General features: G+C 39.5%; 1 protein-coding gene across 1 annotated transcript in view; it reads right to left on the bottom strand.

The window, feature by feature from the left end:
• The window catches only part of LOC122814288 (dynein axonemal intermediate chain 3-like), a 948661-nt gene that overhangs the window by 456908 nt on the left and 464261 nt on the right, over nucleotides 1-27492 (bottom strand). The window contains exon 7 of the mRNA XM_044086878.1: nucleotides 15867-15994. Coding sequence (XP_043942813.1) covers nucleotides 15867-15994 — 128 coding nt within the window. The remainder of the gene's footprint in view (nucleotides 1-15866; nucleotides 15995-27492) is intronic.

Raw genomic sequence — 27492 nt, 5'->3', positions numbered from 1 at the left:
ACACAAGTGTTACACTCATTTATCAAAGGTATTGAATTTATTTTTCCCTTATATTTTCCTGTTTTTAATATTCTTTTAACTGAGTTTTTATAATACCTGTAATTTCATGATTTATCCACTAGATGAAGTATCAAGTTCATTTAAAGCAACTATTCAAGTTGGTGATTTTAAACACTGAGTCCTATTAAATGTATTTCTAATAGTATTTTAATTTATAATTTATTCTTTGTAGTCAAGTCTTTTAAGGATTTTTATTTAAAACATATTTTTATTCATACATATTTATTCATCCATCAAACATTATAATATTAAATGTGTTTTAATTGTGGCAACACAGAGAGATACAACAAGAAAAGTTTTTGGTTTTAAACTAAATTAACCTTTCAATTAATTCATTAACCTAATCAATGTAATTAAGTGAATGGTATAAAAGCACTTGCAGTTTGAACAGCCCACATCTGAGGAAGTGATTTTTAAAATGAAAATGTATGGTGGAGCGTTAATGTGCTGTGTTTCTGTGGAATAAAGTGAACTGAAGTGTGCTGAGCCGTCCGTGGTTTTTTTCACAATTTTCTAAGCGTGCCCTGCTCATGGCTTTATTGTTTTGCCTGAAAAGCTGCTTCGTTTTGTGGATTACAAGTTTTATTTGGAAGCTGCTGTGAATTTTGTGTTTTCCCTTTTTACAAACCCCATTACTGGAATCCGAAATTATTGGGGGTGTTGGTGACAAAGATATTAGAAGAACCACTGATTTTTTTTCACATGTGAAGTCTAGGCAAAGGAATCAAGAGAATCATAGAGGATGCCAAATCCAGGATCCTGGGATATTCTTTGGCAGATATCAGAGACTGGTTGGAGAATATCAGAAATGGCTCCTCATAAATTTCTACTTTATCCTGAAGAAGAAAAACAGTCATGTGAGATGTAACCAGAACACATTTCAGAAACACTATCATGTGACATGGAATGGCAGAAGATTTTTCTCTGTTCGCCTGACAAGACTGAGGAAAAGATTACTGACAAACAGTGAAATAGTATGCAAAAATAAGGCAGTCATCTAAATATGGGAAAACGTGAATAACCTGCAACTTGCAATGAGCAATTACTGGTGCCTGGCACTTTGGAAACATCCTTAGTTAGATCTGTAAATAAACCAAAGGGTAAGACACTGAATTGAAAATATAAACCTGACATAATGAATCTTAAAAAACATCTGAATTCTTTGAGAAATGAAATGAAATGATAAGCATCTTTTAAATCCAGATAAACCAAAAAATTAGAAGTGGAATGAGAGGTAACAAAGACTGCAGCAAGAGCATTTTGAATTTTGGATTTGATGTGAAGGTTCAGAAAGGAAAGGCTAGGGCGGGTCTACATGTTACTTCTTTGGTAACAGAAATATTCTTGAATGAAATCCTTTCCCTGTATGATCTGGGAGAACATGTTATATGACCCCTTGAGACAGAATGTGCACCAGTATAGAAAGAAATAGGCAAGTTTCATTATATGGATGAGGAGGAAACCCTGTAAAGAAGGAAATACTCCCATTGCCAGTTGTATTCTTTTTGAGTGGATCTCAGAACCTAAGTGTCTGAAGATATCTGGTGCCAGTGAACAACCAGGCTTTAGAACTAATTTACTGAAATGCCAGGTTGGGGAGAGGGAAAATATGAAGAGGTATACAGTCAGTCTGCCTTTTTAGATTATCCTTGGTTTGGGGGGTATCCTCCCTTCTTCTTAAAGTACCTGCCACTGCTTTCTACAATTTTGTTTGTCTGCACCTTGTTGAGACTGTTTATTCTGTTTCCTGCAAAAGATTCTGAACTGGAAGGAAAGGTCATATTATATTTTGGCACAGAGGGTTGAAAAATCTGAGTGACCCCCTGGATTACCTTCTCTCTTGCATCAAATCTTTTATGAACCTCAGCTGAGGATGAGCCAACTAATACCTCTTTACAAGAAAGTACTCAGAATCTCAGCTTTGACATCCTCTGGTAAATTCTGGGAATATCGCCAGGCAAACCTTTTCATCACTGACTTAGTAGCAGTTGCCTTAGCTATAGCATCAGCAGTGTCATAAGAACATTTTAAAGAGTGTTTTTTTGCCCAAGACATACAGGATATTAAAGAGTTCAAAGATCTCTTAGGTTCTGAGGAAAGTTCAGCAATTAACTTTGTCTTATCATCAAAAGAAGTCAGCAGAAACTCAGACGTGAAACTGAAAATTCACTGTTCTGAAGACTTAGAAGAGGAAGAGTAAATGTTCTTCACAAATCTATCAAATGCTTTCCTGTCTTTGTTAGAAGGAATACGGTTAGCTATCAAAAGATGTTTATAGGAGATGGGTTTTTGAAAAAAAAATCGCACTGCCTGATCTGGGGTTCAAAAATGGAAATTTGTGGGTCTGTGGAATCTTATATGATTTATCAGACTTTTGGGGGTGGGGGATTGACTGTGAGGCAATCTAATGACTGCAAAGAAAGCATCCTCTAATGTTGGCAAAACAGGAGGAACAGCTGTGGGCTGAGGAAAATCCACTTGTAATAAGCCATAATCATGGGCACCAGAAGCAGAGAGGGAGAGAGCACCCCACCACTTTTACATTTGCGAGATCTGTCTCTTGGGGAAAAATTAATGAAGCAACATACTAGAAAAATGGAGTTTTACTTTAAGGAGGACCCAAAACACAGATTCCCATGCATATGTCCCACATGCTAACGTGGATTTAAACACAAGCATGTGCAGAAGTAACTAGCCAGCTTAGCTGTTCCATTGGTAATCACACATTTGTGCCCAAGAGTTTCCAAGTGCTGCCAGAGACATGTTATGGTAAGGAGATTGTTTTCTTATCATAGTTAGGTTTTTCTCTTAGTGTTATGGAAGTCAATTTAAGCTGACAGAAAATGGATAAATAATATATTCAGTGGTGGGATGAATAGAAACAAAGACTGATTGATAGTAAGTGTCTCCTTGGAATGTCTTGGCAAATGTCATGTTTACGGTCTCCTTTGCTAATTGGTGGTATGCCCTAACTGGTTACGACCCAGTGCTTTGGCAACAGCTGGGTTATAAACAAGATAATAGAAAAGAACAGAAAAAATAATACTGGAAGGGTGATAAAAATTAATAAACATGGCATAAAATGCAGTACTGAAACATTTGTCAACAAGGGGAGGTTACATCAACAGACCCATAGGGAGAGAGGCTGGGCCTGACTTCATATGCAATAAGGTATTCTAAGCATAAAGCCAAAGAGGAAATGGTGATATCACAATGTGGGAATGGCAGGCTATTCCAAGGGGGCAGGTATCCCAAAGGAAAATAACTTCAGGCTTGTATGCACCCATGTTTGTGCAGGGGGGTGCTAGTGCTTGTGGCAGCATGACTGGAAAGGGAAAAGCTCAGCAATACCAAGATTTATCACAACATTCTGTGACTTTATCAGAATACCAGTTAATCACATTTTTTTGTTATAAAATGGCACCTACATGTAAGACAAAGTACTTTTTCCTGAGTCTAATTCTATTATTTTATACCAAAATGTAAGCCCAAATGAATTAGGTCACAATATAAGTAACAGCAACTTTATCATCTTTATGTTGTGTGTGCTGCGGTACCTTCAATGAACAGTTGTCATCATACACAAAAGCTGCTGCGAGGCACTAATAAAATGCATATGAAGTGTGTGTGTGCAGAAATACTAAAGATCTTAAAAATATACAATTAATTTAGACATTATATGTGTTAGGCAATGACAGTTTTTTTTCCTGTCATTTTATAACCACACCACAGCTATCTCTACAGAGTAGTTCTCCTAGGACAAGTACTTACTTGTCCAGTAGGCATTTTCATACAAAATAAGTACACTTATAGTATAGGATGCAGCATCCCTCTTAATTATCCCTGACTTTAGTATCACAGTTGTGCTATGATCATGTAACTTTTGCGATTTTTGTGACAAAACAGAAGGTTAATCTCATAAAGTAACTCGCAGGCATTAATTACAGTTGCACATATTCTATCATTCAGAAATGTCTAGTAATTTAAATCTTATTATTCTATCAAGGTTTTAAGTGAATAGCATCAGTATTTAAAATGAGCCCATGCTTTTAGCCTTTGTCTATCGTTGTTTTGTGGTTCTTTCCTTGATGAGTGTGGATAAAATGAGGCTGAGAGGTGTCTGTGGGTATATTCAGGTTTACTAGTATCCTAAACTATGCATCTCCAGTCAAGAAAAAAACAAAGTTATGCCTTATCATAATCTTCCATCTGTGTTGTTTATCTTCTTTCATTCATCACTGATGGGTTCGCTCATGCTCGAGTCGGCCTTTTTACGAAGCTCGCACCAGCCAAAAACTCTCGAGCTAAGCTTCTACCCAGAATGCCCGTCTCCCTGTTACCTCAGATCAAATTTGCTAGAGATAAAGAAGCAAAGTCAAGGCCACTTCTGTGCAAATACCCTAGAACACCACTTGGACCCAAAGCATCCCCCAGGAACCTTTGGAAGGAGAAGGAGGGTGGGAAGTGATGAATGAAAGAAGATGAACAACACAGACGGAATGTTATGGTAAGACATACCTTCTTTATCTGATGCTGTTAACCTTTTCTCCATTCATCACTGATGAGACAGAATCCCAAGCTACCTTGAGGTCCATGGGCGGCCATTATGGAAGAACATTCCTGAGTACCACTGAGCCGAAGGCAGCTCTCCCTCTGGAGACCAAGTCCAATTTGTAATGATTGATAAAGGTATGAGGCTTAGCCCAAGTGGCTGCTAAGCAAATGTCATCCATGAAAGCGCTGGAATGGAAAGCTACAGATGTTGCCATAGATCTAGAGGAGTGAGCTTTAACTTTTGGCATAGGTTCTTTTACGAGGGAATAGATAAGTACGCAGTCCCTTAGCCATTTTGATAATGTAACCTTGGAAACAGCATTTCCCATTCTAGGCCCAGAAAAGGAGATGAAAAGCTATTCAGACTTACGGATAGACTTGGTCCTGTGTAGGTAGAATCTCAGTTGCCTATGTACATCCAAGGAGTGTAGGCAGTGCTCTCCTTTATTGGAAAAATTCAGAAAGAACACTGGTAGGTCAATGGCCTGGTTAATGGAAAATTCAGAAATAACTTTGGGAAGGAAGGATGGATTCGTCCGGAGTGATACTCTGTCTTTATGGAAGACCAGATAGGGCCTCTTGATACACAATGCCAGCAGCTCCAAGACCCATCTAGCTGATGTGAAGGCTACTAAGAACAAGGATTTCCAGGACAAGAACTTTAGGTCACACTTCACTGCAGGTTCAAAGGGTTTTTGAGTCAAAGACTGAAGGACTAAAGTGAGGTTCCATGGTTCTACAGGCTGTCTTGATAGGAGGCCTGATATGAGAGGTTCCCTTGAGAAAGGCTTTGCATAGATGTAAAGAGATGAGAGGGATGCCATTTATACCATTATAGAAATTAGAAATCGTCGCCAGGTATACTGATATGGTAGAGGCAGAGGCTCCATTATCAAAATACCTAGCCAAGTATCACAGCACCGCAGTCACTGGAGCCAAATACGGGTCTAGCATGTTATCCTTAGAACAGATGGAGAACCTCTTCCATTTATCCTGATATAGTCCTCTGGTGGATGGTTTATGAGAGGCCAGAATGATGTCTTGAACAGGTGAGGTGAGATTAGCTTGCCTGGCAACTAACATAAGTGGAGAACCCAAGTCGTTAGCTTGAGACTGGACAGATTTGGGTGGCTCAACCCTTGGGGTGAGTAATCAGATCTGGAAGAGGGTCCAGAATCCACAGCACGTATACTAGGTGAGGCTGAAGGAAGGAGAACCAAACTTGTCGGGGCCAAAAAGGAGCTATGAGGATTACCTTGCATCTCAACCGAAGAGCTTTCTTTAGGAATTGTGGAATCAGGGGGAATGGGAGGATAAGCTTAAAGAAGTCCCATGGGCCAATCGTGGATTAGAATGTCCCTCAGGGACTCCCACTCCAGGGGAAACAGCACTTGTTGTTCGACGGGGAAGTGAAAAGATTGCAGCAAGGCTGGCCCAGTGGCTAAAGATTTCTGTTGCCACCTCGGGATTGAGGGACCACTCGTGAGGCAGGATGCATCTGCTCAGGTTGTCCACAATTACGTTGGAGCTCCCAGGGATATATGTTGCTATCAAAAAGCAGTTGGAAGCTATCGCCCACTTCCAAATTCTCATGGCCTCTCAACACAGGGGGTAGGACTTGGCTCCTCCTTGCCTATTGATATACCAGACCACTTGACATGTTGGCTGACTGAACTGCAATTGTCCCAGAAGGCAGAACTGAATGAACAGCCTGCAACGCTAACAGCATCACTCTCAGTTCCAGAATGTTGATATGCAGGTGGGCCTCTGAGGTGGACCATGAGCCTTGGACTGTCTTTCCCTGGAAATCCATGGTCAAAATGGCCTTGGGCTGAGGGGATTGAAATGGGTGACTCCAAAGTTCTCTTTCTGACCTCATCCACCAAAGGAGGTCCTGCTTGTAGGAGTTGGTTATTTGAATCTGGTAACTGAGGGGAGGATAGTTCGGGAACCACTGACAAGGAGCCATTGTAGGATTCGCATGTGTAGCTTCACAAGGGGCACTACTTGAATTGAAGCTGCCGTGGATCCTAGGGCCTGAAGAACTTCCCTTGCTGAAACTTTTGTTTGACAGAGTATCACTCAGAGCTGCAGCCTCAGTCGCTGGAGTCTGTGATTTGGGAGTGTAACTAGACAGGACCCGGTACTGAACACTGCTCCAATGAATTCTATTTGTTGTGTAGGAGTAAGGTTTGATTTCTCCCAATGTTATTCCCAAAATTTTTGCCACAAAGAGTGTATAATGCAGTGCTGTTACCAGAAGATGCTCGGTGGGCCAGTGAGGAGCCAGTCATTCAAATATGAAAACACCCGGAATCCTTGTAGTCTCAAGTGAGCTGTGACCACTGCAATGCACTTCATGAACACTCTGGGGGCTATAGAGAGACTGAACGGCAGGGCACAAAATTGAGAATGACTGGCCCCTAGCCAGAAGCGAAGCATACTCCTGGAGCATTTGTCCTTTTTGATGTGGTAATACACATCCTGGAGATCTATCGCGCACATCCAATTGCCTTCCCTTAAAAAAGGGAGAATGGACTGAACCGCGATCATCTGAAATTTGGTTTGGGTAACAGGCTTGTTTAAGCTGCTAAGATCCAAAATGGGTCTCCAGTCCCCTGTCTTTTTTGGCACCAAAAAGAATCTTGAGTAGAATCTGGATCTGTATTGGTCTGGTGGGACTGGTTGGATGACTCTTTTTTGAGACAGCTTTATTATCTCTGAAGCTGCTTCCCTTTGACTGGGTGGAACACTGGGAAGGTTTTTTTGAAGATTTGATTGACAAGAAAGGGGAATGGTGTAACCTCTGGTGATTATACTCTGCACCCAATGATCGGTGGTAATAGATTGCCAGGCAGCATGGTGCAGAGAAAAACAACCCTCGACTGCTTCCAGAGGTAAGCAATCGGGCTGCTTCTCAGGAGCGCTGGTAAGGCTGTCCAGAGAAGGAGTCCCTGGAGCCTTGGTTACAAGGACTCCCACTGCCTCTGTAGGAGTGTCTTCCGGAATTGTTACCTCCCTCTGCCCCTGGGGGTATCATCACCATGTGCAGCACAAAAAGTACCCTGAGATTTTTTTGTGCCACATTTTCCCACTCCTCTGATTCCTGGAGAAGGTACATTGAGGATTGAAAAATCGTAGGCCTATGGCAGACAGGGCCTTTCCATCTTGCGCAACTGGCTAGCATGTCCTTCACTTTGGAGCCAAAAAGGAATGATGCTTCAATGGGAGCATTAAAAAAAAAAAGACATGAAGGGGTCCGTGAGGTCACAAATGCTCATCCAGGCATGACGCCTCATGACAATGCCCGTACCCACTGCTCTAGCCGCCCCTTCGTCGCATGTGATAGCAACCACATGGACAAGTTGGAGATCAATTCCAGGGTTGGGAGCTGCAAGGCCACTTTGTCCCTGACCTCATCAGACAGCTGTCCTGCAAGTGTCCCAGACAGTTCAGAGATCATGTCCCTCTGGAGCCTCGTAAAATGTGCCAAATAATTCTGTGACCATATAGCAAAGGTCCCTGATGCAAAACTCACTTCCCAAGTCTGTCCACCACCTGGGACTCCCTGTTGGGCAGGTGGACAGCGGGACTATCCTCAGCCAAGTCCTTTTTCGTGGCCACCACCAACACCACAGCGTCAATTGGTAACCCTCTGGACCAATGCAGGTTCTCCTCGGGAGGGGAAATAATTTTGTCAGGTCTTCGAGGGATCACCTCAATGGAATCAGGGATCTTCCAAACGTGCTGCATGACAAGCTGGATGAGCTCATCGGAAGGCGGGGTCACCTAAGAGGTAGAAGGCCAGGCACGGAAACCCTGCAGGAACACAGACTCCTCAGGCGAAGGGTTGGAGGGCTTCCAGTCACCTCTCTGTTTAAACATTTCCAGGATGTCTCTGAAGAAGCATCATCAGGAGGTGACCATGGGGACCCTTCACCATCATCATAATCCATGTCTTCCATTAAAGACTCCTCAGATGAGTCCATGTGCTTCCTCTTGCACATCCTCTTTTGAGGGGGCTCCTCAGTGGAGGTCTCTGAGGAGGACTTGGAAGAGTGGGTACCCTGAACAGGGGTGTCCTGTGGCTTCTCTGCCCGGTGCCCCGGGGGGGTGGTCTGTGGCTGATGTAGCTCAGGGGGTGAGAACTGGGGTTCCATTGTCAAAGGAGTGCTTCCAAAAGTGAGAGCCCTCTCCATCATATGGAAAGCTGGTCCGCCCGAAGTGGGATGGGAGCCCAGAACCAAGAAAGACAACCTCGGGACCGGGGTCGCACCCCGCTCCGACGAACCCGCCCCCACGGATGGAGCCTCAAGCAAGATCAGTGCGGACATGGCTATTGGCACTGAGGACGGAACTGAAGACAAACACGGATCCATGCCCCGAGCTGAGGTGCCCATCCCCCAATCCCCAGTGGGAGGAAGGACCAGTTCTGCAGGAACCGAAGACTAAAGGGGCAAACCCAGAGCCTGAGTGAGGTCCACTATTGGCTCCGAGGTGATAGGTTCCAAGAAGGACATCAGAGCAGAAAGCTTCAGAACCGAAATAGTCGAAGGAGGAGTATAAGAAGGAGTCCGTGGAGAAACCAACCCAAGTCCTGCAGGTGGATGGGTCTTAGAAAGTGTGGGTATCTCCCTGGCTGCCAACAGCTGGTCCACAAAATGCATCACATCATGTTCTGACAGGCTTCTGGTGGATCTAGTGGATACTCTGGATGGAGAGTCAGGTCCGTCAATGAATGGGCTATACATCTGGCCCAGGAATGGATCTACGGAAGGGGAGTATCGGGTCCGTAGTGCAAGGTCTGCAGGCACCAAAGTCTCAAGTTTCGAGACCAGGATTAATGGGGTCAAATCCAACTTGGTCGAAAAAATGCTTGGTGGCGAAGTGGCACTCGGCACCGAACTGGTAAGTTTTAAAATCGTAACTGATGAAGGTATCAAAGGCGTCCCCTGAGCCGTAGTGGCCACAGGTGCCAAAGTCATAGTAGGCATAGTGAGGTCTATCGTCGGTGCCAGAGGCAGAATCGGTGTCAAAGCTGGGGCCGGTATCATAGGTTTTGAGATGCTCGGAGCCAAAAAGAATGGAGCCATAGAGGCAGATTTATGCTCCAAGGACAACTTGGGGACCTTTGATTTCACAGGCTTACCCTGATCACCCAATGGAGAGGAGGGAACCGAGTGGGACCTCTTTTTGTCTTTAGAGGAGGGGTTGAGACCTCCATCACAGAAATGGCCTCTGAAAAGAGAGACTTAAGTAACCCTTCAGTATCAGTTTATTTTTGCACTCATTAAGAGTGTGTTGACTGAAACTCTGACAAATGTCACAAGGAGGTTGCCCCGAAAGGTAGGACACCCCCAAACAGCATACACAATCATCATGAGAATGACTATTAGCCAACTTGTCATTACATGAAGCACAATGCTTAAACCCTGAAGTACCTTTCTTATCCAACATCTTGACAGAGAGACACCACAGGCAAACAGTTTAAGGATAAATGAAACCAGTCTGTACTAATAAGTCAAACATGGTTCAAAAAAGCCACATAGTTTTATCACTATAGCAACATGTATAAGTAAAACAGAAACACCTTACTGAAAAAAACACTAACTGGCTAGGAAGAAAGGAGAAATACCAACTAAAGTATTGAAGGAATAACACAAGGGTAAGGGGAGAAGAACGTACCAACAATGGTACTTGAAAGTTTACCAACAGGTAGAGCAGGGAATAAAGATCAAGGTCTGACAGAAGGAAAAAAAACACTAGAGATACTAATCGCTCACGAAAAGAGCTGTCTGCAGATTTAATAATCAAATCATTGTCCCTTTGTAATTCAGGAAACACCCGTCTCTCCTCGGCCGTTAAGTTAAAAAAACTTTCTTATGGTCAGTATTATAAACAGTCATAATGTCCTGCTCACATTTCTTCATAAAAGTCTCCAACAAGGAAGTGGACGATGCAATATATGACACTGTTAGGCATAGGAAGCATAGGAGCCAAACATCTACCTCTGATGTCATACATTCAGAGCATGTTTCCATGGCCTCTAGAAATGAAGCACTTTCTATGTCTTTGTTTTAAACTAGTGACGTCAATAGTATCATAGAGGTTGTGAAAAATAATTGGTCCATTTTACAACTTGATGACCATTTCTGGAATGTTGTAGGTGAACATCCGAGGTTCACTTTTAAAAATAAGTCATTAAAGAGGCAACTGTATTATAAGAAGTACACACCAGCAGGAAGTTCAAAGCCTATATCATCTTTTAGCATGAGACGTTATTTGAGATGTAATTTTTGCTCAGATATTGATCCATTACTGACTTTTGTTCACCCGACCACACATCATGAGTATTGTATTAAAGTGAATGCTGACTGCCGCAGTAGAAATCTCATTTATTTGGCCAAATGCAGGGTATGCACTTACTTCTATATAGGCAAGGCAAATAGATCCCTTATGGAAAGAATGAGGGAGCACTTGTATTGTGTACATAATTTTGATGAGCGTAATGCTTTGGCCAAACATTATGTGGAATATGGCAGTGACCATATTTTTGGTTTTAGAGTTGTTGAAACTTTGACTCAAGACAAGCGTGGGGGTGACTTTAGGAACTACATGGAAAGCCATGAACTTTCTTGGATCATTACTATGCAGGCGGATAAGTTTCCAGGCATCAGTGGCAGAACTTCCATTAAACCTATCCTAAGAGCCATTTTAGCCGTGTTTGGGTGCTGCTGTTTTCTTTTCTACACAGATGGATATGTATCACAGAGGCTACCACTGCTCCAGAACAGAGTGTCTTTTCAAATAAAACAAAGCTCATCCCTGTCCATATTCAAATGCAACTTGGATCTAAGGATGGATAATAGAAAATGTACTCCAGGATTGCACCTCGTGCCACTAATGGATAGAGGCAGTTCCTAAATGCTGCATCTCTTACATGAGTCCCCTCAAATTATCTATGGTACTAGAATAAATAAGGATGTTCCAACTGAAGAGTCTCGGTCCAAAAAGATAAAATGAAAAAAGAAAAAAAAAAAACTGAAACACTCACAACAAAAAAATCATTCTGTTGTTAAAAAAGTAGCTTTTTTTAATTATAAGCTTTCTTTCACGATATCCGATAGATACTTTTCTTCAGATAAATTACTATGAAGCACTTTCTTTTTATACAAACAAAAGCCATCACATCAACTTTTAAAATAATCAATAAATTAAAAATCATTCATTAAACATAGTTCGCAACTTTAACAGCCTTCTCCTTCATTAGTAAAGCACAGTCTGTAAGTAGTAAAAAATAAAATATAATAAATAATAATGCAACATCTCATACAGTAGTTACAGGTGGATTATTCTTTTCGTCGGGTTGAGAAGCCTTTGTGTGATACTAGGCTTATAATTTTTTTAGGCTTGCATATCCTGTTCTGTTTTTTATATATAGTTGACCGAGGAAATTAAAGAAAAGAACAGTACAAATCACTGTCACGACATTAAATGCAAAAATGATTGAATGCCTTAGCTAGGGCACATTAAGTCATATCTGGTCATTCATTTTGTTTTAGAGTTCTGCAAATTGTTAAATCAAAGGTGACTACATGTCCATCTCGTCCATCTAAAGAGAAAAGAACTGATTTTTTAAACTAAAGGGGACATTATTATTCCCTGGTTTAACTGTATGTATCAGATCACACACAAAATTAAAATGAGAGTAATGTTAATATATTTTTTTTATTATATATTTTTTAAAATGATATATAGAATGCTGCATTGTGTTATATTATTCATATGGATTCTGTTACCCATATGAATTTATTTATATAAAGGATGCTATCTCTATGAATTTATTATTATTTATTTATATTTATATTGTTATTTATATTGCATCAGCATCTAGGCTCTATATTTGATGATTTATTGATATACATTCTCATATATTTATTTAGATTGTCTATACATGTACATCCATATTTTGGGTATTTTATATATATATTTTTTTAACTCAGCTTCACACAGCCTATACATTAGAAAGCTTTACATTTAATCCAATTTATCATTCTCTCCTTTTATTTGTATATTTATTCATTTATTGATCGTATTATCTGCATATTACATGGTTTATATATATATATATATATATATATATATATATATATATATATATATATATATATATATACATATTTATTCACTCATTCATTCAATTACTAGTGATTTTTTTTGTGCTTTTTTACTAATGATTTTTTTTTTAAGTAACTGTTTAAAGAAAGAAGGCTGTGTTGCGAACTATGTTACTATGTTAATTGAATTATTTAATTATTTGATTATTTTAAAGTTCTGATGATGGCTGCTTGTTTGTATAAAAAAGCGAATGAAGCTTCATAGTAATTTATGGTCTGAAGGATATCTAGGCGGATGGAAAAAGCTTACTTAATAAAAAGCTATACTTTTAACAACAGAAAGTGATTTTTTCGTGGTGAGTCTGTGGTTTCAGTTTTTTTGAACCTTCAAATTATTTATGGTATGATAGTTATTCTCACTAGGGCTAATATACAATTATTAGCCATGGGATAGGTAAGACCAATCAGGATATGTTAATTCAAGCACCAAAAGGGAAATTGGCTAAGCTTAAAATGTCCTCCAAGTGAACTTATGCTGTGGTAGTAAATAGTTTTAAAAACTGCCCTTTTTAAATCACTAAGTGCTTCTCTCACCCTCTGCCCTCCCAGTCTTCAACAGCTTCTGATGCCTATGTTCATAATATTTTTATTTATTTTATTTTATTTTACATTTGTTTACTGGGATAGTCCGACTGGATACATGTCCATTTTCAGCGGAGGCCTGGGGAGAAAAGCTCTACAAAGACAAACTTACATAGATTACACAGAAGTTAGCAAACAATTATAAAAACAAAGTGATTATATACAATGGGTTAGTAGTGTTCTCTAGTAGGGACTCACAATTGTCATGGACAGACAAGTAAAAGTAAGAGACATCAGATTGGAAGCAGAGCTTGGTGATGTAGTTACAAGTTATGATAATTGCAGAATATGCTTTTAGTTTACAACTTAATCAGGGTTGGTACATGGGCATAGCCAATTCACTTTGAAATACTGTTTGAGGTTTTTTTTGGAGAGACATTTGGAGGATTGTAGGGTTATATAGTTTGGCAACGAATTCCAGGTTTTGCCAATGAAATTGGGAAACAGGGATTCACCAGCAGGGTTATTAGCTTTGTGGGTTTGGACCAGTAGTTTATCGGCTTGGATTCTGCATTTCTTTTTGCTCCCACCTAAACAACTCTTCCATTCTGGCAATAGTATCAGCAAAGGATTCCCCTCCTGTAACACTGTCACTTGAAAAACACAATCCAAATCTAATTCATGTCTCTGACTAGAAATTTTAAGCTTTGAGGTATTTTCTAATGAAAACCCCAAGGTCTAGCATCTAGCTTTAGTTTCTGACAAAAAAAGTAAAACTTTTACTCACAAAAAATTTTTTTTAAAAGGAGATTCCTAACAGGGAACCTTGACTAAAATTATAAGTTTTCAGATAAAATTTTCAGTGACCACCACTAAAAACACCAGTCCTTACCTTAATTTAAAATTTCTGACAAACTTTTCTTCAAAGAAATTGATGAAGTAAAAGGTTTCTCCAATGGCAAAGTTTATCTGCTCAGCCTCACTTGAAGCCTGCAGGGAAGAGTGCACTTTGGAGGCAAGAAAATTCTGAACATTCAGTGCCCTAACCACTGACTTTATACCACTCTTCTCAAGCTGTAAAGCAGTTAGGGAGCAGGGAAGTGAGAAAACTGAAAATGTGTTGAAAAAAAACATAAAAAATGTAAAAAAACTAAAATTAAAAAAAAATAGACAATACTGAGATATGTAAAAATTGGTTGTTATATAAACACTTTGTGGATGATATATTTGTTATCTGAGGTGGCTCTCTAAAACAAAATGTCCGTTGATGCTCATAAATATACTGGAACCAGTAAGTATAAGAAACCCACTAAGTTAAATTAATTTATACATAGAAATCAATATGCATCCAAAGCATGAATTTGACAATGTACTTTTACAGCTAGGTGTTAAGGTTATAAAATAGTCTTACAACATATCATGTGCAGGCTTATGAAGGCCTTAATGTGCTAAGTAATGAATTCATAGCAAGAGTCTATAATGAAAATAAACTGAGAGTAATATTAAGTAAAGCTCTGAATGAACAAGGCTTGCATATGGTTTTGTGATAATGCTAATACCTCTGCTGCTTCTTCTATATCTTGAGATAATAAGGTGCATTTGTTGACTTCATACAGTAGATATTATGCACAATAATTGCCCCAATTCCAAAAGACTTTCTCTTAGTATAACTGACAGCAGGCCGAGAGCAGGTGTTTTGGAATCTGGTCCCTAAAGTAAGCCTAATAACAGACAGGCCTTACAACAAAGTAAGTCACTTACACTGAGACAATGTCTTTTGGAATCAAGGCAGACTTACTCTGAACAACTCTTTTGAAATCTGGCCATATGTTTATAAAACAAATTGGCCCATTTATGCTTATAAGAAAATCTAGAGTTTAAAGCTTAAGTTATGCTACAAGGATATGCCTAGAAAAAAAAAACAAGTTGATATTAGCAGAAAACAGAACTCATTCCTGCTATAAATGCTGCTTTTTCAAACACAATGCAAATAATATGATATTTAAAGATCCACATTCAAGGAAACATATGACACTCAAAGTGTATGCTAACTGAGACAATGACCTTGTTTATTTCTGGCTACTAGTTCTACATTGGAAAAACAAACAAAAGACTGAAAAACAGGACAGCTGCTCACCAGACAAGACATCTGGTAGTGTGATTAATGTACTTGCAAAACGTATTCAGAGTGAAGGCAATGCAGATTATTTTGAGTTTAGAGCACTTAAAGCAACTGGTATGAATGCAGGAGGCAGAGAATGCATTATAACAACTGAAGGTGGGAAATTTTTAACTTGACTTATGACATCTGTTTTCAGACAGTTTTCACTAATTAGGAACCACTTACAGGTTTATGTTACCTTATTTTATTACTATACAGCACTGTTATGTGTGCCATAAAATGCATTTTTATTTCTTTTACATCTGAGATCTGGCAATCTGCAAAGATTATCAACACTGTGTTGAGTAATTGTGCAGTATTATTTTTAATATTTACCTTGGTAATATAGATAACAATAATGAATCTTAAAACATCAGTCTTATATAACTTACTTCACTTCCTACAAAAAACTTGGTGCTGATATTTTCTAGGAGTTTTAAGTTTCTGGCTGAAGGCACCCGCAAAGCACTGTAATCAATTGCTTCAGATTTCTCTGGTTTGCTAAGATTTGGTGGGAGTTCTTGAAATAAAAAATAATCATAATTAAAGGCAATATCTTGTCATAAAATGACCACATTTTGCAAATATGTTCCCAAATAAAAAAATACCACAAATAAAAATACAAATATGTATTCCCCATTGTCATTAACAAGTAATATGTTATGTCCCATCCAGACTGAATTGTATGGCTAATTTACAAAAAAAAAAGATCTTTCAAAATATTTTACTGAAAATCAGAAAATGCAGCAGTGGGACAAACTAAGTATATCAATATCAGTTTCCCCGAGGGTAATAAATTACAGGATCCTTAAGTAGAATAATAACAACAGCCATACAGAATATTATATTTACAAAGTAGCAGAAAGTATTATCAGAACTAAGCCAGCATGAGAATGGAGAAAGGAGATTCTGCCAATAGGGATGACTGCAATTTGGGGTACAAAGAATAGACAAGAGGGGGAGGGAATTTACTGGAGAAAACTGGCAAAGGAACCATAACAGTAATAGAATGGGAAGAGGCCAAGAAGGCATTTGGACTGCAAGCTAGAGACTGTCTTCTGTACCAGGGATTGATATCAGAGTATAGGCAAAGAGAAAAGGATAAAGACGAAAAGTAAAGCCTCATTGTTTACAGCAATGCACTGCTGTATTCCTGTAGGTAATTTCTGGGCAGACAGCTAAAACTAGTAGAATGTACACATTCTCCAAATCAGGCAATGAAAACATGAAGCAATTCTTCTTTGAGCCTTAAATTGTCTGGTTTATTCAAAATAATGAGCGTTTTCATCTGCCAGACTTCATCACATACAATGTAGGATGGAAGAACCCTAAGTGAAAGACCTGCTCTGTTAAGAGTTTTAACTTGAGTCTAGAACAGAAGTTGCTGTTAAAAAATTGATAATTAGGGTATATAAAATATTGCACAAGAACTATAGGAATCAACTGGAGGTCAGAAAAGATTGGGAGGAGATATAGGTTCATAAGAGGTTACTAGGCTAACAACCCTAGAACCTTTACAAGCTTAGCCATGTTAATTCCAAGTATCCCCATTTATTCTTTTTTGGTAATTCGCAGAACAAATTTATGAACAGAGCAGGTCTGTGATCAACATCGGCTACCCCCATCCATGAGGGACAAGGGTGGTATCCCAGGGGCGTGTTTGTGATCTCCCATCCAATTATCTAGGTTGCTTTGAATAGGATCAGTGAGGAGCTCTGATTTATGTGAATAGGGAGTTTATTCCAGAGAAGTGTCGGTCTCTGGGAGATATTATCTCTCTCTCTCTCTCCAGCATGATCTGTTAATGTCACAAGCTAGGTTGAGATCTCTATAGAGTGAGTGACCCTTGAGCCTTCTGACATGAGGATATGCAGCATTTCCATTATGGCAGGGTTGGAAATTGCCCTATATGCCAGGCACAAGTAACCTCTCAGCAGCCTAAAAGATACAAAGTAAAGTGAAACGGCTTTCAGCCTGTCCACATAGATCATGGTTTGGAGTCCCTGTATTCAAATAGTGAGAAAGCTCTGAGGTCTTTTCAGCTGCTGCAGGTGTCTGATGAGATACATGCAAAAAGGTGCGTTATACACTATTAGTGGTCTGATGAGAATAGAGTACAGTGGAGTTATAACATTCCTTGACCTGGATGCTATGGCCTTGCTTATGAGGTGTGCTACATAAAAGGTTTTCCTTATCACTGTGGAAACTTAGTAGTTAAAGTTCAGATTGCTATCAATCTGTGTTCTCAAGTCTCACACCACTGGGTTGGAACTCAGGGGGTTTCTGTCAATATTGTAATTTGTAGGGAATTCTGTTTTGCTAAAGGGAATAATGCATTTTTTTGCATTTAGTTTTAGACCATGGCTTTGGCACCAATCACTTGTTTGTGTTAGCTCTTCTTGTAATATGTTGACACCATTGGAGGACTCAATGACTGCTCCCAGTTTGCAGTCATCAACGAACTTGGTCAACCAAAGGCCATCTACTTTGACCTGGACTTCTGAGAAACAGATGCCAAACAGTAAGGGGCCCAGCACAAACACCTGTGCTACTCCACTGGTGATGGGTTTACTGGTGGAGGTGGAGTCACCAATTTTGACAGAGTGTGTTCTGTCAGTGAGACAGTTGGCTACCCATCTAATAACGTAAGGGTTAATCCCTATCTGGGAGAGTTTCTCAATGATGCCACAGTGGGGATTTGTGTCAAAAGCCTTGGCAAGGTCGAGACAGACTGTGTGCCCTGTCTTACCTTCATCTATGGCTTTGGTGACATTCTCAAAAAAGTCTACCAGGTTTAATAAGCATGATCTACCCTTAATGAAGACAAACTGGGTTGGGTCCAGCATTTGGAGGTCACCTATGTCCTTGTTGATAAGGTCCATGATAATTCTTTTCATGGCCTTACAGTTGAGTCTGGTTAGGCTTATGGGTCTGTAGCTCCCAGGGTCAATTGATGGTCACCCTTTATGCAGAGGGATTACTGTTGCTTTTCTCCATTCTGCAGGCACATAGCCAGTTCTCAAGCTATGATTAAAGAGAACGCCAAGTGTGTCCAATACTTCTGTTTTAGATTGTTTAGTAAACAACCTGGGATATTATCTGGTCCCACCGTGGCCGTGTTTTTTAGCCTTGTCAAGCACAGATATGACCTGTTCTCTAGAAATACTCGGCAGAGGACTAGTGTTAGGTATGCTTTGGGATATGGTGGGTGGAGAAAGAGGGGTGGAGAAAGTGGGGTGAAGTCTGGACTGAATCTGTCGGCTAGCAGGTTGGCTATGTCTTCTGATGCCTTATGAGTGATCCCATCTGCAACCAGTTCGACACATAGCTGGGCATTCCCCTTTTAAACTTCAGATGTAGTTAAAGAATGCCTTATGATTGTCCTTGGCTAGGGATGTGATGTTAGTTTTGTAAATTGCTTTAGAAGACTTTACAGACTTTACAAGATATTGGATAAATAATTCACCAGGAAACAATGGCAGGACATATGTATGACTCCAAATATGTAAGTCTAGAAGATTTAGGATTTTTGCTTGGAAGTATTTGCATAGTTATTTTTATGCCCCAAGCAAACTCCAACGGACTTTTCCCTGAGGTAGATGGCAAATACTGGATGTGTGATTGGGAGGAAAGCAGTAACTGGGAACGTGTTTTGGGAGTGTAAAGAATTGTCAGACTTTAAAAATTCCCTACAGAATACTCTGTCAGAAATAATGGGTAAGCAAATGGGTGCAACTAATGGATTACAGGATCTGAATTGCCTAGACAAAGTAAAACCTTGTTATGTTTAATTCTGGTGACTGCCAAATGGAAATCAAAGTTTAAACCAACTGTATTTGAAGTAGTGAATATTGTAACAGAGATAAAGGAATTGGAAGTGGGATCTTTAGAAAAAGGTAGGAGCAAATTACATAGAAAAATGGAAACTGTGGGAACAATACATGCAAAGTAATATTTTGGAGGAGGAGTGAGTTTTAAGGGAAAACAGGAATTGACCAATTTCTGTAATGTTGGATTGGTGATAATTGTACAGAAGAATATACATGATGTATAATGTTTATAACTGTTAACATGCTAATATGGTCAGTTTTCTTTTATATAAATACATGTTTGCCTATGTCTTAATTGATAATTCAATAAAGGTATTAGCATTTTTTTAAACAAACAAACAAAAAAATAAAAGTTATGTACCCACCATAACTAGGCATCTGTGTTGTCCATTTTCATTCTTCCTCAACAAATGGATTCAGATACAATCCTTGGATCCAACTTGGTTGTGTACTCCAGACTTTGGAGCCAACTCTATAGCTCCTCCCTCTACCCATAATGCCCTTGTCCATCATCAATACCTCAGACTGAGTTGCCATAAAATCCCAATAAATTAGATAGAGAAAGGGATAGCTGAGAGAATAGGAACAAACACAGAACTGTAAGTTCCAATAAATAATCCAACAGGTTCCTCTAAAAGATTTAAGGAAGGGGGATGTATTGGGGGGGGGCATTGAGGAAGAATGAAAATGGACAACACAGATACCTAGTTATAGTGAGTGCATAACTTAAATCTGATGTTGTCTTTTTCATTCTCCCTCAATGAATGGGACAGAGTCCCCAGCTACGTTAGTCATGGGTGGCCCTCATGGAAGGACATTCTGGACAACCACTGAGCCAAAGGCAGCTCTACCTCTGGATATTAGATCTACTTTGTAATGAGTAACAAAGGTATGAGCACTGGATCATGTGGCTGCTGCTCAAACATCATCAACAGAGGTTCTTCACCAAAAGACAGATGAAGTGGCCATGGATCTAGTTGAATGGACTTTAGGTGGTCTTGGCAGGGAAATGCCTTGTTGAGAAAAAGATCCAAGAAATGCAATCTGTGATCGATTTAGCTAGTGTAACTTTAGAAACTGGATAACCCAGTCTTTTCGGTGAGAAGTGAACAAGTAGCTGATCTGATTTTCTAATTTGTTTTGTTCTGTGTATATAAAAATGTAATTGTCTGTGCATATCTAGGAGATGCATCATGTATTCTGTTTCATTGAAAATTTTGGGAAAAAAAAACAGTAAATGAATGGCTTGATTAATGTTTGACTGAGAAGTTACTTTAGGTAAAAAGGAAGGGTTTGTTCATAAAGTAACTCTATCTTTATGGAAAATAATGTAGGGAGGGATGAAAAAGCCTGGAGTTCAGAACAACTCTCTTGCAGAAGTGATAACTAATAAGAAGGCTGTTTCCATGAAAGATCAGTTTTTGCTGAAGGTTCAAAGGGTTCTTGTGTTAGACCTTGCAGTACAACAGTCAGATCTCTGGGAAGTGAAGGATTCTTTATTGGTGGCCTAAGGGGGAAAATGCACTTTAGAAATGCTTTACATAACTTGGAAGAAGCCAAAGTATAATTTCTGTCTCCTGTATAAAAGTTTGAAATGGCTGCCAACTGCAGTTTAATCATAGAAAAGCTAGTTACTTCTTTAAAAAGAACAGCCAAAATTCCAGAACAGCAGAAACAGGGATGGAAAAAGGGTCAACATAATTTTTCAATGCCCAAAGGAAGAATCTTTTCCACTTGCTACTTTAAACTTTCATGGTGGAATCTTTTTGTGAGGATAATATAATGGTATGTACCGGGGAAGAAAGACTGGGCTGTCTGATAATTACTGGAAGTAGAGAAACCATGTGGTCAGATTGAGGGCCTGGATATTGGGATGACTCATCCCTGAGGGGTGTTAGACGAGACCTGGAGTTGAGTCCAGTATCCATCGAGGATAACAAGAATGAGATCAAAGGAAGGGGAACCACACCTGTCAAGGCTAGTGGGGGGCAATAAAGATGACTGAGCTCTTCAACTGGATTGCTTTCTGTAAAAAATTGGAAATCAAGAGGAGTGGAGGATACACAGAAAGGAGACCAGATGGCCAAACATGGACTACAGCATCTCTCAGTGACTCCCCTTGGGGGGATCAGGGCAAAATACTTGCTAAACTTGTTGTTGTAGAGGGGTGCAAAGAGGTTGCACTGCAGCAAGGTTAACCCCAATGATGGAAAATCTCTCCGTCCACAAATTGTTTGAGAGACCACTCATTAGAATGGACCTGCTTAATTTGTCTGCTAATATGTTGGTTTTCCCCAGAATGTGCACTACAACTAGAAAGTGGTTTGTGGAGATTGCTCACTGCCACATTCTCATAGCCTCTCTGCAAAGAGGGCAAGACTGGGCTCCCCCTTGTTTGATAATGTACCAGACAGTAGATGTGTCGGTCTGAATCACAATAGTCTCTGCTGTGTTCAGATGCACACCAATAAACTCCAGGCTCTATACTGGTGTCAACTTTGATTTGCCATAATTGATTGTTATTTCCAGTGAGTAATAAATCGTGAGCAAATAGTCTCTGGATTGTTGAAGGAGATGCATGGAGGGGGTGGTAAAGAGGCAATCCAGATTTGGAAATGCTCAGAATCCTCTGAGTCTCAAGTGAGCTGTCACCACTGCCATACCTTTCGTAAACACCCTGGGGGCTGTGGGGAGTTCAAAGGGCAAGCCTTTGAATTGGTAGTGACTGGTTCCCAGCCTAAACCGTAAATGTCTTCAGGACCATCTGTCTATTTTGCTGTGATAGTACACATCCTGAAGATCTATACAGCACATCCAATCATCCTTGCCAGGAAATGGCAAAATGGACTGTACCATGACCATTCAGAACTTTGACTTTTCATGTACTGATTCAGTTTGCTCAGATCCAAAATTGGTTTGAGGTCCCCAGTCTTTTTGGGCACTAAAAAGAATTGTGAGTAACTTCCAAATCCTATTTGGTCTAGTGGGACTTCTTGGATGACACTTTTGTCTTTCAGCTTTTGAATTTCTTGTGCTGCTGCTTTCCTCTCACTGGGTTGAACATCGGGAAGCTTCTTTTTTTGCAGATAGGAAGTTAGAAAATGGTATGGAATAACCTCTGGATATTATTCTTAGCACCCATGAATCTTCTGTTATATTTTATCAGCTGTCTGGTTTCAAGGACAATCATCTCCCCACTGCTTCCAGAGGTAGACAGTCAGGCAGCACTTCAGGTGAGCTGTAAGGGTCTGTCCACAAAGGAATCGAGGAATCCCTGATTTTGTGGGCTTCCTCTGCCTCTGTGGTGATGTCTATCATTGAAACTGCCTCCTCTGTCACTGGAAGTGTTGTCCCCATGCGGATCTTGGAAAGGTCCCTGAGATTTGTGGAACCACATTTTCTTACCACTTCTTTGTTTCCCAGAAAATGTTCAATGAGGGTTAGAAAACATGATTCCCATGGCAAACAGTCTTCTCTTCTTGTTTGCTGCTGGTAAATGTTTATTTTACCAATGGACCAAATAAGGATGTACAATCAAAGGGAGTGTTAATAAAAGACGTCTTGAAAGGCTCCGCAAAGTTGCACAATCACATCCAGGCATGTCTCCTTATGGCAATGCCTGAATTGGAAGCCCGTGAGATGCCGCCTTCAGCTGAATGAGAGATCAGCCTCATAGAAGCACTGGAAATTGACAAAAATGTGGCCAGTTGAGAGGATGCTCTTCTGTAGACATGGACTGAGAGAGAGTAGTCTGTAGTCTTGTGAAATGTACCAAGTAGTTAAGAGACCTCAAGGTGAGGTCACTGAGGCAAAAACTCACTTCTCAAATCTGTCCAGCACCCTAGACTCTTTTTTTGGTGAATGGACAGAAGATTTCTGTTCTGTTACTTCTTTTTTAGTGGCTGCTGCCGACGTCGCCATCTCAGCATCTACTGGAACTCCTTTGCTTTAGTGGAGTCTATCTTTAGGAGGAGCTAAGAATTTGTCAGGTCATCTCGGAATGGGCTTGATGGGATCTGGCTCCTTCCATGCCCAGTGGGAAACTAAATCAATGAGTTCATCCATGGGGGGGTGACCCAAGATGTAGATGAGCCAGAACCAAAAGCGTCCAACAATACTGATTCTTCTGGAGAAGGATTATCAGAAGACCATCCAACTTTCTGCCGAAGGATCACTAATATGTCTCCAAAGGAGACAATATCTGGTGGTGATCTGGGTGGCCCTTCTCCTTCATCAAAATCATTATCCTCTGTGATAATTTCCAGCAGGGAATCTGTGTACCTCCTCTTGCATGTTATTTTCTGATGGATCTCCTCTGGGGGATGCTCAGGGAAGGTATCTATTTACTTTCCATGTATCTGTACTGATAAACAGATCCATATCTGAGAGATATGTCCCCATCCATCTGGAAAAAATCCAATATAATACCACTCCACAAAGGTGATAGAGCAATAGATTTTGCCTACTATAAATCTGCTGCCATCCTATTCCCATCATAGTCCCTCTTTCTAAAACACTATAAAATGCATTCACTCAAAACTTACACAGTTTATAAACACTCGCAACATCCTCTCCAAAACCCAGCATGGTTTTAGAGCTAACATTGTACTACCACTGCTCTCCTCAACTTCATCAATACCATAAACCAACATAGGAATGATGGTAACCTGGTATCTTCACTACTCTTAGATTTATAAAAAAATATTTGTCAACATATCCCATCAACATATTCTTACTTAACTCTCTTCCCTCAGCCTCACCAAGCTCTCTCTCATGGTTCCATAGCTATCTGCTTGACAGACTTCAATCAGTTAAAAAGAAATAGAATCTCTTCTCTTTCCTACCAGTCACTGTGTTATTCAACTTTTCTTTTATAAACAAACTACAACCTTGCCAGCATAGTTCAATTTCTGATGACTCAACCCTTATATGTGCACCCCAAGCCTAACAATGCTTCAAGACATCACCCAATTTTTTTCACTGATATTGAAATTTGGCTAAAGGATGCAAATCTACTTTTAAATCCTAAAAATCAAAACTTGTTCTTTTCACTCCTAAATAATACCAAAAGAAAACACAATCTTTTGAAATAACTTCATCCAACAACACAAAATTTGAATCCATAACCCAAACAAAACGTATGGATGTTCTAAATGAGATTACCTCAAATATGACCAATGCATACTGAAAGCCATTACAAAACAGCTCAGAAACTCTGCTCCACCTATTGATCTAAACACTACCTGAAAGGCAATGCAAGGCAAATACTCGCATCTACCTACCTTCTTCCATCCCTGCTATATGTCACACCCATTCTTACAAAACCTAAATATTGCACTTAAACATAAACTTTTTACCTGTTAAAATAAAGCAGACAAATTTGGTGACAACTTTATGTATAGGACTCATCATTAAAGATCCCTAGAACAACTAAACTGGCTTGAGCTACCTAACAATTAAACATACTCTCAACTAATTACAACACCCAATCTTATATATTCCCAAGAAAAATGTCCAGCACTACTCTCCAGGTACAGATCTTCAACCAATAAACTCCTAGTAATCAGTAAGTCTAATAATTCAGCAGGTAAGTCAATATACTCCCATTACAATTAATGAGCATAAACCTACTACAGATGAATGGTGTGTTCCTTTCTAATAGCACAGCAAGTAAAAAAATTGTCGATTTGTTGACGACGTGTTTATGCTTTGGTCAGGAACTGTTAATTACTTGATTTTGTAGCATTTTTACATAATGCTACCTCTTTTTTGAGGTTTTCTTTTACGTATTGCTGTAATACAATTGATTTTTTTGGAAGTCAGAGTTACCAGGTCTTCTGATTTGTCCTTCAGCACTGAATTATTTAGGAAAAGCTGCCATAGAAATGTATTGCTTCATAGACATAGCATGCATCTGAATCACATCTTTAGGAATATTGTTAAGGACAGGGACATGCGTATGTCTAGACTCAATGTGTGTGACTCAGGCTTTTATAGAGACCTTGTGCCCTAGAACATGATTTAGAATTTAGAAGCTATAGAAAGTGTGAAATTCAGCAGGGCTTTTCACAGGTACCCACCTTGAGAACCAATAGAGCCAGATCCTATTTTTCTGCAAGGGACGGTGAACATACTTAAGGTGGTAGAAGGCTGCAGCACATTGGTGTGCCCATTTTTATACAAGTGATATGAATATAGTTACAAACATGTTGAAGAAACATTGGCATGTACTAACTGATGATAGGGTCAGAGAGGCTATTGGGAAGAGACCACAATTTTTATTTAAGAACATGAAGTCTCTTCAGAGACTACTGTGCTATCCAAAGAAAACAACTGAACTGGCTGACACCCCTCAAAGTACTTTCTCTTATGGCAGTTGCAGTTACTGTGAATTAATTGATAGTAATAATATGTCCATACATACTATTTCTGGATATAACTTTGGGTTCAAATTTAAAGCAGATTACCATTCTAGTAATCTTAGATATTTACTATGATGCAATGTCTGCTCATCATTTTTTATTGATAAAACCAATACAACTTTGAAGGAACGCATTAGAGACACATGTATAGTATGCGCACTGCCAGTAATCGTAATGCATTAGAGAAACACGCAAGTGAAGGTAGTCAACATAGTTTCAAGTTTTTAGTCACAGACAGGATTTTTGAGACTTCCCAGTTAGGTGATTTTAGTTGTTGTTGTGTCTTTCAGCTTTTCCCGGTTAGGGGTCGCCACAGAGGAACTCCGGTCCGCTAATGATTGGCAGTTGATTTTTACGTGCTGAGTTGCCAGCCCTAATGCACAACCCTCAACGAAGGTACGCCCATTCACGCATGTCTCCACAGAAGACGCTCTAGCTGAGAATCGAACGGGACAACGTCTTGCTGTGAGGTGACAACGCTACCGCAGCACCACCACCACAGGCAGTTAGGTGATTTTAGTAATGATACTAAAAACATAGAGTTAAGATTGATAATTAAAACGGGGGCAGAATGCAAACCTGTATTAAATGATATGTTATCTATTAAACCTGTTCTTAAATCTTGTTGTTTGGTTAGATAGTTGTTTGATAATATACGTCTTTACCTTTAAGGAAGTATCATGTTGAATATTGTATTTTTATACTTTGTATCTTTTCAAGGTTATGTACTGACTGGTTGTTTACTGTTTGAATTGTATGATTTTATTGGCTGCCTGATACTATATATATTGTTTTCTTCTAAATGTTTTTAATGGTCTGAAGAAGTGATTTACTGTTGTGAAAGTGTTAACCTACATATTTTATTAAATGTTCAAGTTGCCTTTATGTTGCCATGTGTCAGTGGTCCTTTATTTTATTCTTTTGTACTCCCATTACATATCTAAACAATGGAACACCATCCAAAAATGCAGAAAATAGACCATGAAACTTTCCACCTTCAGATCCTTATTAAAGCAATATCTAAACCACAAATGGTCACGCACATGCTCCTGCCTTGGGTATCCCCACTCTTATTTGTCAGCCCATACTCCATATCCCTTCATAACCTTGATTCCCTTCAATACAGCAACCTTTGTACAACTCTTCATTGATTACCTACCTATCTTAATCCTCTTTCCATTTCGTTTTCGTCCTGATCTTCCTTCTTTATCCACCTGCGTCAAATATTTTCCACTACTCTCTTATAACCAGGTTCTAAGTCAGTGTGTAACCTAGTACCCCAGTATTCTTACTCCTACTATCCTTGACTCATCAGCTATACAGTGCCACTCTCCCCCTTTTAGCTGTAACTATTGACGAACCTACTGTATCACACATTATCTCAATTTTATTCATAACATCTATAATGTAACCCTCCTTGACCATGTTTTATAAGTTATATCTAATGCTTGTCACGCATACTGCACATGAGCTGTTTGCATTCTAAATGTATTTTACTTGGAATGATGTATAATGTCACCCCAGAAGGAATATCTAATTTTATCTTTGTATAGTGTCTCTACAGAAGAATTACAGTTTCTATATGGCTGTCTGAAGAACTATCTATGTAATGCATATTTATAAAAATTATTTTATGTGCATTTTAAATGCATCTACTGATGCTTTTTCCCTAGAGCCTCCACTGAAAATGGGCTTTGCCAGTCAGACTTTACATGTTAACAAAAACATATTTAACATTGCTTTGTTTCTTGGAAGTGCTTAAATTA

Source organism: Protopterus annectens, chromosome 10.part0 (assembly GCF_019279795.1).
Source record: "Protopterus annectens isolate FY-2018-M chromosome 10.part0, PAN1.0, whole genome shotgun sequence".
In the NCBI taxonomy this organism is placed as follows: Eukaryota; Metazoa; Chordata; order Ceratodontiformes; family Protopteridae; genus Protopterus; species Protopterus annectens.
The sequence above is the reverse complement of the archived record's forward strand: the minus strand, read 5'-3'. Positions and strand labels throughout refer to the sequence as shown.